Source organism: Lupinus angustifolius, chromosome LG03 (genome assembly GCF_001865875.1).
Source record: "Lupinus angustifolius cultivar Tanjil chromosome LG03, LupAngTanjil_v1.0, whole genome shotgun sequence".
In the NCBI taxonomy this organism is placed as follows: Eukaryota; Viridiplantae; Streptophyta; class Magnoliopsida; order Fabales; family Fabaceae; genus Lupinus; species Lupinus angustifolius.
The window spans coordinates 23974011-23993000 of NC_032011.1; the positions used below are offsets into that span (position 1 = coordinate 23974011).

At 33.6% G+C, this 18990-nt stretch overlaps 3 protein-coding genes and 1 long non-coding RNA gene across 6 annotated transcripts; 2 read left to right on the forward strand and 2 right to left on the reverse strand.

The window, feature by feature from the left end:
* Positions 2868 to 5813, reverse strand: LOC109343854 (heptahelical transmembrane protein 4-like). The gene is made up of 4 exons (XM_019582347.1): positions 5639 to 5813; positions 4800 to 5079; positions 3970 to 4264; positions 2868 to 3606 (listed from the first exon to the last, which is right to left on the reverse strand). The coding sequence occupies exons 2-4, from the start codon at positions 5075 to 5077 to the stop codon at positions 2953 to 2955; spliced, it is 1227 nt and encodes a 408-aa protein (XP_019437892.1). The 5' UTR covers positions 5078 to 5079; positions 5639 to 5813; the 3' UTR covers positions 2868 to 2952.
* Positions 7089 to 11088, forward strand: LOC109343855 (GPN-loop GTPase 2). The gene is made up of 12 exons (XM_019582348.1): positions 7089 to 7149; positions 7668 to 7781; positions 7903 to 7947; positions 8052 to 8131; positions 8568 to 8642; positions 8806 to 8909; positions 8990 to 9146; positions 9253 to 9340; positions 9437 to 9509; positions 9586 to 9716; positions 10646 to 10740; positions 10846 to 11088. Exons 2-11 carry the CDS (start codon positions 7690 to 7692, stop codon positions 10704 to 10706), a joined length of 906 nt encoding a protein of 301 aa, XP_019437893.1. The 5' UTR covers positions 7089 to 7149; positions 7668 to 7689; the 3' UTR covers positions 10707 to 10740; positions 10846 to 11088.
* LOC109343858 lies at positions 12935 to 13731 on the forward strand. Of its 2 annotated transcripts, XR_002107266.1 has the most exons (3): positions 12935 to 13033; positions 13356 to 13443; positions 13501 to 13731. It is a non-coding gene; the product is annotated as an uncharacterized LOC109343858 (long non-coding RNA). The 2 variants fall into 2 exon arrangements; XR_002107265.1 differs by lacking the exon at positions 13356 to 13443.
* On the reverse strand, positions 14270 to 18169 carry LOC109343856. Of its 2 annotated transcripts, none has more exons than XM_019582349.1 (6): positions 18070 to 18169; positions 17728 to 17985; positions 17126 to 17387; positions 15633 to 16870; positions 15141 to 15291; positions 14270 to 15009 (listed from the first exon to the last, which is right to left on the reverse strand). In XM_019582349.1, the coding sequence occupies exons 2-6, from the start codon at positions 17917 to 17919 to the stop codon at positions 14699 to 14701; spliced, it is 2154 nt and encodes a 717-aa protein (XP_019437894.1). In that variant the 5' UTR covers positions 17920 to 17985; positions 18070 to 18169; the 3' UTR covers positions 14270 to 14698. The 2 variants fall into 2 exon arrangements, with proteins under 2 accessions (XP_019437894.1, XP_019437895.1); XM_019582350.1 differs by having other exon boundaries at positions 15141 to 15288; positions 18070 to 18167.

An 18990-nucleotide genomic window follows, 5' to 3' on the forward strand; every position in this document is an offset into this window, starting at 1 on the left:
TTTTTTATTAATAAATAACTAAGATTGTGAGACGTTTTTTTTAGTAATAGGTTAAGGATGACAATTAAAATTGAACTTGTAGGTATTTGTCTGAACCCAATCTGATTTTAATGGGGAAAATCTGATGTGATTGGGTTCGGTTTTACCCGAGTTCAACTCTCAGGTTCGAGTTCAAGTTTGGTATAGCTAATATCTACTCCAAACTCGATTAATATATATAAAATTACAATATTACATATAAATACATGGGAAAAGATCCAGTTACTCCAATAGTAAAAATTTTAAAATTAGTCATCATCTTAGTCATCAATTATAGAGAAATTCAATAGTTTGAATTAGTGAGTAGATCTAAATCATTAGATGTATCTATGGTTAGGATGAGGAGTGAGCACAAATTCATCCCGTTGTCATTCCTAGTGATAACCCCACCCCAACTTATTATGCACCGTAAGTTGGGAAGACTAGTGAAAGCAGGGAAGTTGTCTGTTTCCTAATATCCAACCTCTTTTCTATTAGATCTATGCATTGGTTTGAGTCTGAGGATGATACAATATCACACTATGAATAAAAAGATTTTGTTGGATATCATATGAAAACAAAAGTCAATAATTGTACCAGAGTATTATATATGGATCACATTATAAGTGGGTAGCTATCAAATGGTGGTGGGGTTCCCCTTTGGTCTGGAAATCAAGCTTGGCTATTGGGTTCATTTGGATACTTTGTCAATTTTGGGTTACATGCAACTTAAGGTTTGTATAGAGAGCTAGGGTGGCAATAGCTGAATCTAATAAAGTTGGTCCACTACTCATTACTAGGCATTTTGGTTTCATAAGTGGTATTTTGCTCCCACTTGGGAAATCCTGACATATAATGGACCATATTGTTTTCAACTTGATGTGTAAACTACTAGTTTTCTGATATTTAATTCTAACCAGTTCGAGTTATACTTACATAGTTCGTGGTATCGATTCCGCTATCTTTATATCGTTCGTCAGTTTTTTATATAATATTTCTATGTCAATTTTTACATTATTACAAAGACTTCTTTTATATAGACTCAAGTATATGGTATGTGATATGTCGAACCCAAAACGTGATATATATGATAAATGAGATCAGTTTCTTATGTTGTTCCCAACTACATTGGCATTGCAGAATAAAAAATAAGATCAGAATAAAATTACACAAGCGCTTTTGCTTCTTATTTTTTTCTACTTAAATAAAATTTGAACAAAGTTCCCTTTGAGATTCCTTGGTCTCTCTTTCAACAACAATGCAGCAACATAAACAAAAGCTAAAGCGAATTTTTTTCATTTCCTTTCTTCTTCTTCATCTAAACCACCTAATCAGCAGAAAAAATCCATTAATGTTAGTCATTTCACACAATTACTTGATAGCTTTTGAAATATACATACTAGAGAAAAGTCACAAAAGGATCACCTTGCTCCTCTGAAGCATTTTTTCCATCAAGAGAGGGCTTAAAGAAACTGAAATGCTTCTGAAATTTAGGCTTTATCTGCAAAGACTAACAAGTTTTTTTCAACACAATAACAAGCATAATGTGAAGTTGATGGAAAATTTAATTATGAAACTGGAGGTGTACCTTAATTCTTGTGGAAGATAGAGACCGAGAATAATCGAATGCATTCTCTGTTGCTCCATTCCCTGAGAAATTCTGTTCAATGAAAAACAAAAAACTCATTAACCCAATAGAAAATAGAATTACTGCTAAGGAAAAAATAATCAAATTATAGACACATGTTGTGGCAATGACACTTGCCTTGGAACAATTAAGAACAGGGGAACTAGCAGGATCATGAAGAAGTGAAAGCTGTTGAATTTTACCATATTCTTTGACCCTTTTCTTCTTTTCATTTTCTTTGTTATATTTGGAAATAGAAGGATACCAATCTACACAAAACCTTTGATCATCTTCATCAAAATAGTGTGGAGGTCCAGAAGAAGCATCAGAGACCATGGACAAATCTTCTTCATCTTCCATCAGATTCACTACCACTATTGTATTGTGAACTTGATATATCCATTTTACACTTTAACCACTAATATTTCTACCCTTTCTTATATATGTTCTCAATATTGGTATGATGAACAAGTAAAAGAGTATATATAGAAAGGGGTATAGGACCTAGAGGTAGAGTTGCTTTCTCTCTTTGTGCATAATAATGTGGTTCTTTCTCCCTAAAATACAAAGCTGATATTTTCACATCAATTTTCCACACACCCTTTATCGATCAGAGGACTTTTAAGTTAAGGATTTTGTTAAATTCAACCTAAGGATACACATACTTTTTTCAACCCAATTTTTACACATACTCCATATATAATAGCTGATAAGATACTTATCAATTGTTTAAAAAATGAAGTCTTTTTTATCAAAAATAGATAGAATATGATGATAAATAATTCATTAACAAATATAAAAAGTGAGAAATGGAGAGAGAAACAAACAAACCACACAAGAATTCTAAACTGTTTGTCCATTTGTTAACTCCTTTGGCCTTCTTATTTTATCTTTATTATGTGAATGAATCAATTTTGCCAGTTGGTTTTGTTTGCATGTGTACTAGAGTGTCACTTAGTGTGTACTACATAGTGAAAGAGAGAGAATGTATTAAAGTTAAGATTAATTTGTTGAAGTCACTACTAATGATTCTTAAATGACTACCATGTTGTTTCCTTGAATGCTTCATATCATGCTCCCTCTCATGTATTCTAACCACTGATAATGTCACATTTGGGTACCACTATGCTTGGAATTTGTCACCATATGCCAAATATCTATATGGCTTGTATATATGTTCATAAATCAAACACATCAAAGAATAATGAAGAGTTGCTAGACAGTAATACCATTGTTTTATTCATTTATGATGGTGCCCAAAAGAGACAAGAACCTATTACATAATACTCACTAGCAAGTAGCATCACCTAACAACCTTTCATATCTCTCCATTTGAGGTAGACTAACCCATCTTGATAGTGTGTATAAGCCCCAGCCACAACCAAGACATGAAAAAGTTGGTGACTATGGCCAGCAATATCAAACTTTCCAGGCATCCACCTCTCCGGTATCCTTGTAGCATAGATTACAGCTCCTAAACCATACAGAATTCCCATCAATATCTCATACCCTGTAGTTTGCAATGCCTCGGGTCGATCTTTATGCAATATCAGCTTATGTATAATAGGCACCACACCTGAAAATCCCATCAAAAAGAAAAGCGAAGCGCGGTATTTCCTGAACCAAGGCTTTTGGAAAAATGGGAGAAGAGAAAAGGCAATAGTAGCAGTTCCTATTAATGTTATGAAGCCTAAGTAGAGGAAGCAAAAAAAAGGGTTGCACATGAATGAGTAATATACTGGAGGGTAAAATGAAGTGGCAATTAATGCTGAGATTCCAGCATAGTCAAATCTGAGCATGATGTAGGAAAGGCTCTGCGAGTGGCAAGCGAGGAGATGACATGTGCTGCTGGCTAGCAAGCAGAACATGGCTCCACCTAAGAACACGAAAAATGGCCACCTCGTAATCGGTTGGACCGCCGAGGGGGATAATATGTCCACCATGTCATCTTTCACAACATTCTGCAACAATGCTGAGTTGTCAAATTCTCGCAATCCAAAATAATATCAATGGTATATAGTAACACACTAACACTATGCAAAATCTGCAACTTACTGAAATATAATGTCTCTGTAAGCATACATAATGCTAAAGCAAAATCGAAATGTACATAAGTACCAACAGAAAGTTTCTTTAATGGTTATCCATATTTACAAATGTAGAGTCACTAAGTGGCTTTTCACTTATTTTGGCATAGAAGTTTGTACATGAGCAAGAGAATAAATGATCACAAAACATACAACACTTGACACATGTTCTTATTTCTCATATACTTATTAAACAGAATCTTACTGGATTCACAATGAAGAGGAGCAGAAACTTACAATCGACAACTGCTCCGGTAAGCAATTGGTGAGAAGTTCCACAACATTCCAACTTGGTAATGAGGAGAAGTCCAAAGAATAAAGAGATGTGCTCAACTCATTTTTAAAATTAAGAAGATCAGGCATATTGGGCAGTGATGGAAGGCAATTCAAGAGATGTAAACGAATCTTATTCAAATCGGCGGTTCCGATCATTTTAGGCAAATGTTGAAGGGAATTGAAATCCACAACTGTTGGTGCTTTCATAGCTGTGTATATGGTGAGAAAGAGGAAAAGGAAGAATCCAATCAAATGCCTGAAACAATTTCATTAGCACTAAGTTACTTAATGTAAATATTAGTCATTTATACAAGTTGATTGCTTTTATTATTCTTTCCTAAAACTTGCATACATAAAAAATAGGGACAAGTTATCCTCATATATCAAGAGAAAATGTTTAATTTTCAAAACTTAGACAACATAATTGTCAGGTTAAAAAAAGAAACCACAAGCACAGAAAAACATTCTTCAAAACTGCATAAGAAAGCCTTTAAAAGTGACAAAATAACCAACTTCATTCTCCTTCCAATATCTTGTTGTATGCGAAAAGGCGATATTATGGACACTGGGAATAATGAATGAAGGAGCAAAGAGAAAACTTGTTAAGCTCCAAACATGGACAACAAACATTGAATAGCAGAACTAACACCTAAGTTAAGTTCATTTCATACTCATAGAAAACAAGGAATTTTCAAAACTAAATGTACCTCAAATAAAAGAAGACAATTAGAAAAAGGCATCAAGTTCTACAAATAATGAAATTCATTTGTGCTTGATGACAAAGTACTTACGTCCACACATTAAGCGTCTCGTTGTGAATCGAGAAAACGCTAAGGATGGTATGCTTCAGTGGCCATTCTGATCGATAATAACCCAATATGTATTCGTTGTCCCTTAAATAACTTGGCAGTGAATTGTACTCTACAAGCTGATTTTTTATCTTTTTGCATAGTCTAACTCCTTTCCATTCCTTTAAACTTGATTTACCTTCTTCACAATGAAGAGATTCATTAATCTTTTCAGGCATAGGCTTCGTCGCTATCAACCCTTCATATGGACCACCTATCATCTCTGCAGAGTGAGCAAACATTTCCAATATGCCACAATTTCAAGAAACCATATCAGAATTAGATTTTGAAATCAATATTGAAACAAAAAACAAGGAATGTTTAAGTGAATGTTTTGCTAGAAAGGCTAAAGCTATAAACAAGAAATTCATACTACTTGGTCCAATCATGCCTTTGGAACCTTGTATTAATATCAAATTCACAATCTTTTGAGACTCCTCCAATCTTTTCTACATTCTAAGAACCATATCTATACACTCTTTCTTATATTATGAATAGAAAAAAGGACATCTGACAGAGAAAACTGATGTAAAATTCATTACTACATATTATTTTTTATGTTGGTGATATTATACTATATATTAAATTTTGTTAGCAACCTTGTTACTTAACTTGGAAGAACAAAACATGTCTTCTTGCACCAAATACATTTTTCAGTGATTGTTCAAAGTTGTTCTGGAGGGTGATTCACGTGTAAATAAAGACTATGCCATAGGATATACAACAAATGTTATGCATCTAACTAACGTAAATCAACATTTTTTTAAGAAATTTGGACTTGCCTGAGATTATAGTGTGATTAAAAAGATACCCAAAGAAGAAAAAAACTGAATTCTCAAATGTAGAAATGATGAAAGAGACAAAATTGTTAGGAATATGCACTCAAGGGTATGATACAGTGGTACCGGGAGATAGTGTCCCGGTAAAGGAACCAAACAAAAAAAGCAGTGGGTATTTAGAATTACACTGCAGAAAGCATATGATGACACATGTTAGTATGTTACCTATTTCCTAGGTTGGCCATGTTGCAAAAAACCAATAATTTCCATTAATATGATGAATAGTGATCCCATTTTTCATGGCAGAAAGAGTCAATCTTATTTTTTATCTCAAAATTATATAAAATTTTACACTTTTATTAATTTTCCATAATATATTGAAGTGACAAGTTTGAATATGGGTGTAAATGATTTGGATTTGTCTTACCTTCAATAAGTTCCACTTGTTTACTTATAACATTTTTTAAGGTTTTATATCTCACCTATTTTAAAGTGTTTTGGCCTATTAGTGTAGTGAAAAGGCTACTACACAATAAGAGTATGAAATAGGTCATTATGGTGTTTTGTAAAGGTTGAATGTATAAGAGAGATGAGAATTAAGAATGAGGCTCTTAAAAAACCCTAACCTAATAGATTGACCTAGTTATGTCCATCAACCAAAATAATGTAACAATACAATTTTCTTCCACATATATAGCAATGTAACGTCAAGGATATAATCAAATACAAATGGTTTTCATTTTCAAACATTACTTCCAATCTAAGCAAAGTAAAAAATGTTATGAGAAACTAGCCACAAGTTTTCTAACATGATGGAAAAAGTTAAGTAAATCACCCATGGACCTAATATGTTAATGTTTAAGTTCAACAAGTGGTGATGTGTAATAGAATTTTTACAAGATGTGTGATAATATTTATAATTATAAAACTCAGAAAGAAAGAGTAGAGATCAACTTAACGGTGTGTACTTTAGCCAAACACAAATAAAGATATAGTGTTTTAAAATATGTTCTGCACCAATGATATTGAAGTACAAATATAGAAAAATAATGAATATTTAATTTTATCAATTAACATGATATATTTTGATTATGTAAACATAACCAAGCAAAAAATATGATTTGGGACATGCTTCTCCAAACCATTATTAAGCAAGCACAAGAACATGCAATGATGGATTTGGTGCACATGATGATCTGTCCCCAACTATGTCTATGACCAATCACACTGAATCAAAATTGATAAAATTATGAATATTTTTTTTAACTTACGTGACATAATAGGATTTGGAACAGGGTTTAGAACAGCAGATCCTTGTGTCCCATGATGACAGGTCACACTTGATCCATCCTATCTCACATTTGGATACTAGGCTTTACTAACAGTAGTTTTATTTTGGACCTAAAAGCCCAAAAGGAAGAGATATATATACAGTGGCTTCATCATTGTCTTTGTCTATGCGAGTCCATTGCTTTAGTCCGAGATAGCTTCAACAAAACCATAATCAAGTTCAGGTAAAGTATACACATCGCTTAATATAGTTTATTTAATTTACAAGAAACATTGGTTGTTTCATAAAATTCCTGGTAGATAATGATGTTTTTTAAGTTCAAGTTATATTATTGACATTTTTACAATAATCTAGCTTGTCCTTTCTTTATGAGTTGATGCTTCTGTCAAAACACTAGGCTAAAATGTTTTCTGTATTTAAATGAAAATTGGGTCTGGTTTGGTTTTGAATTTAGTAACCTTGACAGTTTAGGTTATTGCTGGTTTAATATTTGCGCTGCTATGTTTGTAAAATGTTTGATGAAATGATGTATCTAGCTTATTTAATGAAAACTGAACTATTGTGATTAACTAGTCTAATGTGCATTGTTTATGGCTTGATTTTTATTGGGTTTGGAATGCATTTAGTTCTTTAATTTTGAATTTCCTTTGAACTTTGTTTTTTATATTTAGTTGCCTCGCTCGTCGCATCCGATATGTAGCCTCATTGTTTAATTTTACTTATTGTTATGTATGGAAATAATGCAACATTGAAAGGAAGGAAGATGGTGTTTGGGCAAGTAGTAATTGGTCCCCCTGGCTCTGGTAAAACAACTTACTGCAATGGCATGTCTCAGTTCCTAAACCTTATCGGAAGGTGAGCTTCACTGTTTAAGGGGAGATACGATATAATATGTTATCATTAGCCGGATGATTTTTAGGTTTTATACTATGTTGGACATTCTATTTGCCTTATATATTTTGCTTTTGACATGCAGGAAGGTTGCCATTATCAATTTGGATCCAGCTAATGATTCATTACCGTATCCTTCCCTCTACTCCTCTTTCAAATATTGATATTCTCAAAAGTGTCACTTTTTTAGTTGTATAGTTCAATTGATATAGTTTTCCCATGTACAAAATATAGCTATGACTGTGCTGTGAACATCGAGGATCTTGTGAAACTAAGTGATGTAATGGTGGAACATTCTCTTGGTCCAAATGGGGGTAAGCCTTTTACTTCTTTTTTATTAACAATAAGTTTCAACTAAATTTATGGATGCTTTAATGTCATTTAACCAACTTGTGATGGAATATTGGAAGAGTAAGCATGGTTTTCTAGATTCCTTTGTTGAGATCATAATATACAAGAATGTAAGGTTGTTTACCTTGTGACTCGGAGGTCATGGGTTTAAATCCTGAAAACAGTCTCTTTGCTTGCGAGGGTAAGGTTAGGTACATTTACCTTTCCCAGACTCCACTAGGTGAGAGCCTCATGCATTAGGCCACACTTTGTTTTTGTATGACAAGAATGTAACAAGTTATTCAGTAATTTAACAATTGGTTCTCAAAAGTAGGTAGGAATGTGGTACAGTACCTTTTATAAGGTATTTTTGCCTTACTGTGTGCATATTTTGAAGTTTCTCTTGTCTTTCACAAGCAGGTCTTGTGTATTGTATGGATTATCTAGAGAAAAATATTGATTGGTTGCAAGCAAAGTTGGAACCTCTGCTGAAAGGTTGGTGCATTTTTATGCTAGTCACTAGATGTACAAGCTAAATAAATAAGTAAACCATAATTTCACTCATTATTATTATTATTTATTAAATAGAGTACAAACTATTATTCTCTTTGTTCAGTTAACATATTCTTGTATCTTGACAATAGTATTAACATTTCAGATCACTACCTGCTCTTTGATTTTCCTGGACAAGTGGAACTCTTTTTTCTTCATTCAAATGCCAAGAATGTCATCATGAAACTCATAAAGAAATTGAACCTAAGGGTATGATTCTGCTCTTTACATCTTGGTGATGTTGAACTGTGTTTTTAAGAGCTTATTTATTTGTATGTTCATTCTTGCAGTTAACTGCAGTGCATTTGATTGATGCTCATCTTTGCAGTGACCCTGGGAAGTATATTAGTGCATTGGTTCTATCCTTATCCACGATGCTGCATCTAGAACTTCCCCACGTAAATGTCTTGTCAAAAATTGATTTGATTGAGAGCTATGGAAGGCTAGGTGTGGTGATTAATTACTTTTATATGTCAGGGGTTAAGTACATTTTATTTAATTCTGGTTATAGGTGACAGATTTACACCCTAACTTTACAATTTGATTGTTGCAGCCTTTAACCTCGATTTCTATACAGACGTGCAAGACTTGTCATATTTACAATACCATCTTGATCAGGACCCTCGCTCTGCTAAGTATAGGTGTGATGTGCTTTGTTTTCTATTTCATCCATAACATAGACATTTGTTTACGTGTTGAGTAGTTTTCTAGATAAATTGTTTTTGTAATGTTTGCAGAAAGCTCACAAAGGAATTGTGTGAAGTTATTGATAACTTCGGTCTTGTGAATTTTTCAACCTTAGATATTCAGGTAAACCAAATACACCCTTGTTTTTTAGCAGTTCATGCCCAATGTTTAGAATCCTAAGTCAGAACTTTCTTTCCAGGACAAAGAGAGTGTAGGTAATCTAGTGAAGCTGATAGACAAAAGCAATGGGTACATATTTGCCGGCATAGATGCAAGTGCAGTTGAATTTAGCAAGATTGCAGTTGGTCCTGTTGATTGGGATTATTATAGATATCCTTCTTGGTCATGATATGGCTATTCTGACTCATTTATCTTTTACCTTGGGATAAATATCCACTGAAAAAATATCCACTGAAAATATTATTTGTTTCCCTGTTGCACAACTACCATTGTTCTGCAATTTTTATATGCATATATTTATTTTCATGTATATACTGATTTTAACTGCTTCTTGGTTGGCCTCCAGTGGCTACAATGATGACAATGAGGTACAGGTACTATAAACACAGCAATTGCCTTTGACATTAATATAAATGAAAGTCCATTTTTATGTTTAATCTGATACAAAAATCATGACATTGCTCACAAGTTCATTTGTAGGGTTGGTAGGATTTTTTTTTTTGCTGAGTTATTGATTTTAAACTCGATGTAGCATAGATTAGGTGGTTTGAACATGTGTGAAGGAGACCGGTAGAAGCCTCAGTGACGAGAGTAGATCAAATGGATATTAGTCCAATTCATAAAGGAAGAGAGAGGGCAGGAAAAACCTTAGGTAAAACGATTAGAAAAAATTTAGTGATCATTGTTTTGTCAGTGAACACGATTTATTATAAAGTATTATGATATTGTTCGATCCATGTCTTCCTGACCTAGTGAGGTTAAGGTTTGTGTTGTTATATTGATCTTAAATCAGGTAAACTAAGTGTTCACAGTTCAATGTTTTTTATATTAGATAATCACTTTGGTGGTCAATCTAAGCCTTGGAAGATGCTGCAGAGATACTTCCCTTGGTCCAATAAGGATCCAAAGGGAATAGAATAATAATCTTTAAGTTGCATTTTGAGCAATAGTTGCTAACTTGCTATTCTGTTAATCTTGTGTGTCTCAAATACATTTCATTTTTTTTCTTTTACTACTTTTGTGGACAATAACTTATTTAAAATATTGGATTTTGAGTTTCCCTTAACTCAGCAACCTACAGTTGCAGCAGTGCAAGAAAAGTACATGAAGGATGATGAAAATATTGATTTTGATGATTGATTAGAAATTTTTCAGGAAAGAGAATGACACCATGGTAAGCAAGTTTACTTTCTTAATTCCATGCACGTTGCTTCCATTTTTTGTGGGGCTTGTGAAGCCATTGTTGAACTTTACTAATAGCTTGTGACTCCCATTGCAGATATTGCAGAGGTTATTGCGATGCAGTTTTGGTTTCTCCAATAGTGCAGCTATTTTCAAGGCATGCCTAATTTAGAGCTTGTCCAATAACAAACAAAGCAATCATCAAATGTAGCTAACTTTGTACAATATTGTTAAGATATGAATCTTGCATCATAATAGCTTTGAATGAGAATTTGGGTTGTTTTTATTAAGTTAATTCATTTTCCTGAAGTTATATAAAATGATAGAATGTTCTGGCATTGAATGAATGATGATTATAATTTTAACGGCCCATGACAAATTTCAGAAACAGTTTAAGTTAAGAAGCAGCTTGGAATTTTTTTGACTCAGCAAAGTTAGCAGAATATGCAACAGTTAAGTAAAAAAAAGTCTTTTGTCTTTATACCAAAAAAACAAGCAACATCATTCTACATTCCTATCTTTTTTACATGAATATTCCTATTATTTCTGACTAATATAGTAGTGGAGATTAAATTAACTTTCATTGAAAATAACTAAAATTATATTAGTCATCATTCTACCTTTGAAAATTAAATATGCTCAACTATATTTAGAACCTTTTCAAACAACACTACAAGGGGTGAGAGAAAGAAAAAGGAAAAAAAATGAGAGAGCAACTTAGTTATATAAGTTTTTTTACTCTCAAATAGATCTTTGAAGTTATTTTCAATTTTTAAATTGGTCTAATAAATTACACTTTTGTTCTTTGCAACTTAAAACTCGTTTTTTAGTGTAGTTTCAAAAAATAAATAATTGCTGACTATTGTGCGAAAAACCGTGTGAAAAGAATTAAACGAAACAAATCAGTTACAAGTAAAAATATTCTAGCAATTTTATCCATACTTTGTAGTAAACTCTCTTTTTAGACCAATGTATTTGTCTAGTGGTGTAAGACTCTGCTAGATCTCTAAATGAAAAAAAAACGTCAAGAATTCAACTTCTGGGAGTGACATTGGTTGGAAGGGGCCGCCACAAAACCTCATAAGTGATTAGTTCTTTAACCAAAAAGGTAAAAGATATCTTAGTAGTATCGAAAAAAATTATTTTTAATATTTTTCCTGGTTGCTGATTATTAAAGAATATTCCTATAGCATATACATATAACAATATTGTTATTATGGTAGCTAATATAAGTGGGGTGACACAAAGTTAACGCGGATTAACAACATGTTAAGCACATAGCCCATGTTGTTGTTGTTACACAATTGTTTATATCTAAATATTAAAATATAGCATATTGCAAGCTCATCCATAATAACAGAAGAAGAAGAAGAAGAAAACAAAGATTGTACGTAGAGGCAAAAAGGCCAAGAAGGAGAAGAAAAAGATATAGAGGAAGAACAAAAAGAAAGAGAGAGTGAAAGAGAAAAACATTATGGGATTATGCTTTGGTTGCTTCGAAGGAGGCAACAAACGTATGACAAAAGAGGAAGAGAGATTAGCCTCTGAAGAAGCACGTGCTAGAGCTGCTGAAGCTGCCCAGAAAATGCAAGTTATCTTCTCATATCTTTCATTATCATATTCAAATGTTTATTCTTATTCTTGTAGAATTTGATTTATTGGTGTCATTTTTTTATGCATGCTTGTCATACTTCAATGTTATACATTAATATCTCTATATTGGTATGTACAAAGCATTGTGCATGGGTAATTATCAAGGTTTAGAATTGCGACTGTAGTTATGATTGATTGTAGTTTTATTAAGTTTATCATAATTACAGGAAAATGAGGTTGCGATATTTGTCTTGATTATGGTGTAATTATGAAAATTACCAAAACCATAATATTGCAGCCTCAATTATACTCGCAGATATTGATTTAAAACCTCGATCATTACGCGTACCGATGCAACTCGGAACTATATATGGTGACCTACATACATCATGCAGACATGTAATTTTGACATGTTTGTGGATGCCCTTATGTCAGAAGATGCATGCAAGTTTCATGTTGATTAATAATTAGAATGCAAATGACGAAACATGATTGCAGAAAGTTCTTAATATACATGCAATGCTATGGCTTTTGTGGGTGATGGTATAGGACATATCTATAGACTAACTTTAAGGTGTTGATTTTCATTGCAGAAAAGAGGAACAAGGAGAGGCTAAACAACCAGAAACTGAAAAACAATCTGAAACCAATGACAATGTTGAACCGTTTGTAAAAGTTTAGTGATTCAAGAGGTAACTTAATTTTTTGGATAGTATTAGTTCATACCATGGTTAATTATGCTAAAATAGCATCATACCATTTCTAGAGAGATTAGCTGCATTTTGATTAGGAATTTATTGCACTTGTTTAAAATTTTGTATATATTTCCCTATGTGTCATTCGATTCATGTAACTGACCCCACCTAATGGATAAAGGTTTAGTTGTTGTTGTATATTTCTCTTTGAAGTTCTTCTTTGTCGTCGTTTGACTGATAAACTTCAAATGGATTTAGGCCATATTCATTTAGCATATCACAATGATTATATGTTTGACTTTTTCATTTGTGAATGCAGTGACAGATGGGTTGAAGTTAGGCAATTTGTCTGTTTGAGTCAACTGTTTATTACATGTAAGGTGAATGACATAACACATGAATTTAAGGTTAATTGCTTCTGTTTTTTGGTACATATCACTGGTTTTTCATTTTTTGTCTTGCAGTATTAAGTATAGGTCCAGTCAAATTCTCTGCACTGCCAGCTTCCCTTGTTCTGAAGATGAACCAAAAACGGTTGCTTACTACAATTGTACCATCACACAAATTTGTTGTCTGCCAGATCAAGAAATATTCTGTTTTGATGCAAAAAAGAATGTTCTATTTGATTGCATGTAGTTATTGGTGTAAAAAAACAAAGGATAAGTTGAGAATGTAGTTTGGTGTCATTTTTCCCATCTCTCCCTTTCTTAATATTGAAGTTACTCCATTTTCCTTTTGCAAAAATTGATCACATAAACCACTTCACATTTTTTAAGCTAAGAACAGAACCTGTTTTCTGATTCTGCCTTGGGCTATGATGAATATGTCAAAACTCAATGTGTTGTTAGAATAATTTTGAAAAGAAGAAACCTTTTATAGTCTTTCTTATAAAAATAATACACTTTGAATATCTCATCAAATATTTAAAGTCAATGATTAAGGTTATCAGAATACTCTATATGGAGTTTATAATGTAACCATGATCAAATCCTTCCTGTAAAATGAGCTTTGAATGAATGAAACAGCTTTGTGGAAATGGATAAGAACTGCTTAAACTTAATCCTAAATTCATGGTATTCCTTTTCTGAAAGAATTGAAGAAGGAAATAAAGCTTTATTGAAAATGTAGGCAGCCATCCGAAAATTAATAACACGATGATAGATTGAGGTTTGAAATCGAAATCGACTCCTTTCTTTTCTGCAAACGAGCCTAATTCTTCCCTTCGAACCAAAGTTATGACCTATATGCTGAATTCATTCATCCATTGAATGATTTGAAATCATGGTCAACATTAGAGTAATTTCCTTTCACAGTACAGATAAAGTACCAGAAAGATACTAAAGAAGTAACAATAAGGCATAGTATTATGTTAGCTTCAACTATCTAGTATCTCTCATCGTTTGACACTTAAACAGGATGCTACAAAGACGTGATTTCTATTTGTGAAACAAAAACATTTGATTAGAACAAAATGAAGTAAATCTATATGTAAATAACTAGATTTAGCTATACATTTTGAACAAATCAATAACCAAGCAATGATGAGCGTTGGATGAGTACTACTGCCAGTTTAGTTGCTGCTCATATGCTTTCGATCATGCTCTTAGTTCGTTTCACTTTCCCTCGACCCAAAACGTTATTGGTATTTTCCCGAAGTCTCAATTACTCAAATTTTTGCACTGGAGCTGAAAGCTTTAGTTCATATGCAGCTTGAAAGAAATCTGCTGCTTGTTGCAATGAACCTTCCCTTTTTGAAACCAATCCTAGGTTGAACCATGCATCATGGTTTGTGGGTTCTAATCGCAAAGCATTCATCAAAAAGCTTCTTGCAATTGGAAGTGATTGCATACCAAGTTTCAGCAACAATTCCGCAGTTGAAATGATACTGGGAATGTAATCAGGTTCTATTGATAACGAGACTGAAAAAGAAACAAGGGCCTCTTTGTATAATGATTGACTTTCAAACAACATCCCTGCAATTGCGCACAGCCGAAGAAATGTGGATTAGAGATTTGTTAATGTTTGATGTTACCTTGTGCATAAAACTACATGCAGAAAGATGCAGTATTTCAACAATAAAAACCTGAGCACACAGGTTCCTTACCTGTAATATGCCAACTTCTTGGAGAGAAAAATTCTATGAACTGGGCTTTGTTAACACAAGCTTTTGCGTCAAGCAATGAACCGATATCTCTGTAAATGGTAGCTAAATCCTGCCAGGCTTCCATTTCCAACTTCCTTTCAGTTAATACCTGCTAAGAGTGGTAAAAAATGTTACAAGAATTTTTTTCTCAAGATTTCAGGAAAAAAAATTGAGCACTATTAGCAATAATTAAATCACAGTCTTCCACTCTAAGCATAGGATCATCTTGGTCATCCAAACTGAAAATTCTTGCATATAAAAATAGGGGAAGGATGAGGACGGGGGAATTTTTCTAACCGGTACTGTAGTAGTATTACTTTTAATTAATTAGTGTAAGAAATAACACTTATTTTTTAGCATCTTCTAATGAACAAGTGCAGCTGCTTCTTTTCCATCAACTTTAATATCATTATATACAAGGGTTATTATAGTTCCCCCCCACAAAATGCATACCTCATGCTTGAATTCTTTAGCTTGATCAATGTTCATATCTTGAAGCCAAAGCTCCCTTTTTGCTTGAATTAGCGCTAACAAGATTCTGTAGGTTTCTATTGCTTGTTTGGGTTGCTGCTGAGATATTTGAAGCACCGCTTTCAATCTTAGAAGTTCTAACTGATCCGTCCGCCCAGCCTCATCTAAAGCAAAATCAACTATTGTTTCAGCATCCTTAAACCGCTGCTGTGCAGATACTATGAGTGCTAGCAACTGCCAACCTCTTGCAGAGCTGCCAATGGTCACATCCGAATAAATCATTATGTTGTCATAAGCTGCGTCCAGATTCCTTTGAAATGCATTTTCCAGCCCAAGGCTGAATATCACTTCTGGGTCACCGTTTCCATTTACAGCAGCCCGGTTTAGAAAGTCCAAAGACTCTCTTTGAAATATACTTCTTTCAGAATCCAGTGCAGAAAGTCTAGCTGCGGCCCCATAGCAAATGCCAAGAAATTTGCGTCCTTCGCCCAAAAAATGCTCATTTTGATTCTTGGCTAGATCAATAACTTCACGTGAAAATTTAATGCCTTCATGAGCATAGCTGGGATGTTGGGAACACAGTTTTGCTCCAAACAAGAATGAAGGAAAATGGGGTCTATGTGTTTCTTCAGAACTACCACAAGCCTTCCTCAAAAGGTTCAATGCTTCTTCATTGTGTCCCGCTGCGCTATAACACAAAGCAAGAAAGTACCACCTCTCAGCTCGATCATAGATACCTGGAAGGATCTGCTCTACACGATCTGCCAATGTCTCAAACATCCCAGTAACCGAAAGTGCAAATGTAAGATGATCCATTACTTCAGCATCCCAGACTATTTCCTGAATTGCCATCTTGCTCATCAGTATCAATAGCAAAAGTATTGATTCTTCAACATTACTCTTTAAGGTTGCTGGACCCGACACTTGCAAAGGAGAGGGTGGACCCACTTCAACGCCTCCATAAAGAAGCGTTGTAGCTAAATCTTTCTGTAAAGCAGCCAACCTCGGTAGTTCCAAATTCCATGGCTTGACCAGAGCACGGCGATATGCAGTGACAGCTTCATCTAGAAAGCCAGCCTTGATCCATAGGTTTGGAAGCAACTCCAATGCTCTGTGAAACATTTCTTGCAACTTACAGTCTTCACTGATACCCTCGAGCATTCCATTAGGAAAGGCTGATCCAACGATATCCAGAATTATTCTGCACTCCTTTGCACTCTCTGATAAATGATAAAGAACCAGAGTCATTACATTAAAATCTGTACCATTGAGTGGCAACCCTATCAGGTATATAATCTACATAATGGAGTTTATTTTATATCTGCTCTTATTTCAAATGGAGAGACATTTAAGAATCAAAGACCCACTTCATTTGAGGACGAAACTTTTCTTTTAGCAAAGGGATATTTACTCAAACTACATACAATTACAAGTATACGAAAATACTCTAAAAAGAGATATAAAAGTTGCAATACCAGTGTATCTCCCAAGTCCCTCTAATGATTTTGCTTTAAGCAGAACTGCCTCTAAAAGCAAGCTTACTGAATGCAGTGACATCACATTAGGAATCACAGCAATATCTGCCTTGGAATGCGATTTATTTTGCTTGGTTCTTTCAGAAATCGCCCTGATCATCTTCGGGATCAAACCCTTGATGTCTATGCCTTGAAATACTTGAAGGGCAGCCTCAAAGTTCCCTTGTTGATATTCAAGCCTCCCCAGCAAAGCTCTAGCTTCCTGAAATTCATTGCATTCATAGTTTAATACAACAATAATCAAGCCATAGTCCAACTATGTGGGGCTACATGCATCAAACAACGTCATAATGTTCTATCATAGATTATAATGTAATATTATACAGAAAAGAAAGCAAACACCACGTTTTCCCTAGAGCGAGTGTACTCTATCACTCGATACGTAAGAGACTAATCTCCCGGGTACATTCGCGCTCTTAAACATAGACCCCTCCCAATAATTTACCCAGAATCATATGCTTAAATGACCTGGGTCCCTTCTAATTGGACCAGACACTATGCTCAAACTAAATTTATATATATTACAAAAATCACATTGGTACCTCATAGTTTAAGGAAAGAGCTTCTTTTAAAGTAGATTCAGCTTCTTCAACTTGTGCTTCATCCAATTTAGATTCCCAATCACCAGTCCTAGAAGAAAGTCCACTTGCAGAAAAATCCCTAGTTGCTAGAGACTCCGGCGACTGTGGCGCCTCTTCAAATTTGTGTTGCTCCCCGGAGCAAGCACACAACATTTTCAACAACCAACAAAAAACTTTTATCAAAAAGTGAGTAAACAAGAATCACTTATCACCACAAAGCTGCAATAATAAACTTGTTTTTGTTACAACTCATCCTAATGAAAACAAAAAATGAAATTGTATAACACAAAGTTCCTTTATTACCTTGGAAAGATTGCAACTTGAATATAGAAAATGATAGAAAATGAGAAATGTGAACACAGGGTGAAAAGGGTGAGAGAGATTATAGCTCAGATTATCATGCCCATCATATCATACCCTTCTCTTCACAATAATGAAGGAGGAAACAATTTCAGGTTTAGGCTTATGCAACAAAATGCTTCACAGATCTTACTTTTATTTTTTTATTCTAATTTATTATCACTTTTTTCAGTCAGACAATTATTCAAACCATAGGGATGGGGCCATGGGGGTCTCATTTTTAACTTCAATATTTCAATATTTTTTAATTATCTTTTTAATAGTAAATAATAATTGAAAATAAATAGTGATAATGACTAATAACGTATAAAACTTTTACAATATTAATGTGTATATATCTTTTTTCTTTTTTAAAAGGAAAAGTTAAAAAGGGCTCCTAGGGAATAAAGAAATTATAAAGCTGGAGCTAGAAAGTAAGTTAAAACCAATGGGGGCATAATTCTCCTTATTCCAACCAAATCTATAGTCTACTAATAATTCTTAGAAAATAAGGAATAAAGTTCTGAATCAGATTGATAAAAAAAAGGAATAAAATCTATAAAATCGACATATAAATGGAAATATATTGAATATTTTTTCACATGTGCCTATAATGTCATGATTTTCTTTTACCCTGCAGGTCAGTGAGCTCATGCGTCAAAGATTTTTTTCCATGTTTTTTTTAGATATTATTACAGCAAAGTTTTATTTCTACGTCAAGAATATAATTACATATTCAATGACTGAAATTTAATATTTATGGTTAACTATATTAATTTTTCCTTATAAGTGATCTACCTGATAGCAGGTAGAGACAGGTCAAACATATTTTACCTTATATAGACCAAAAGCTTATATAGTTTGACTTTAAAAGAAAATTAAGGT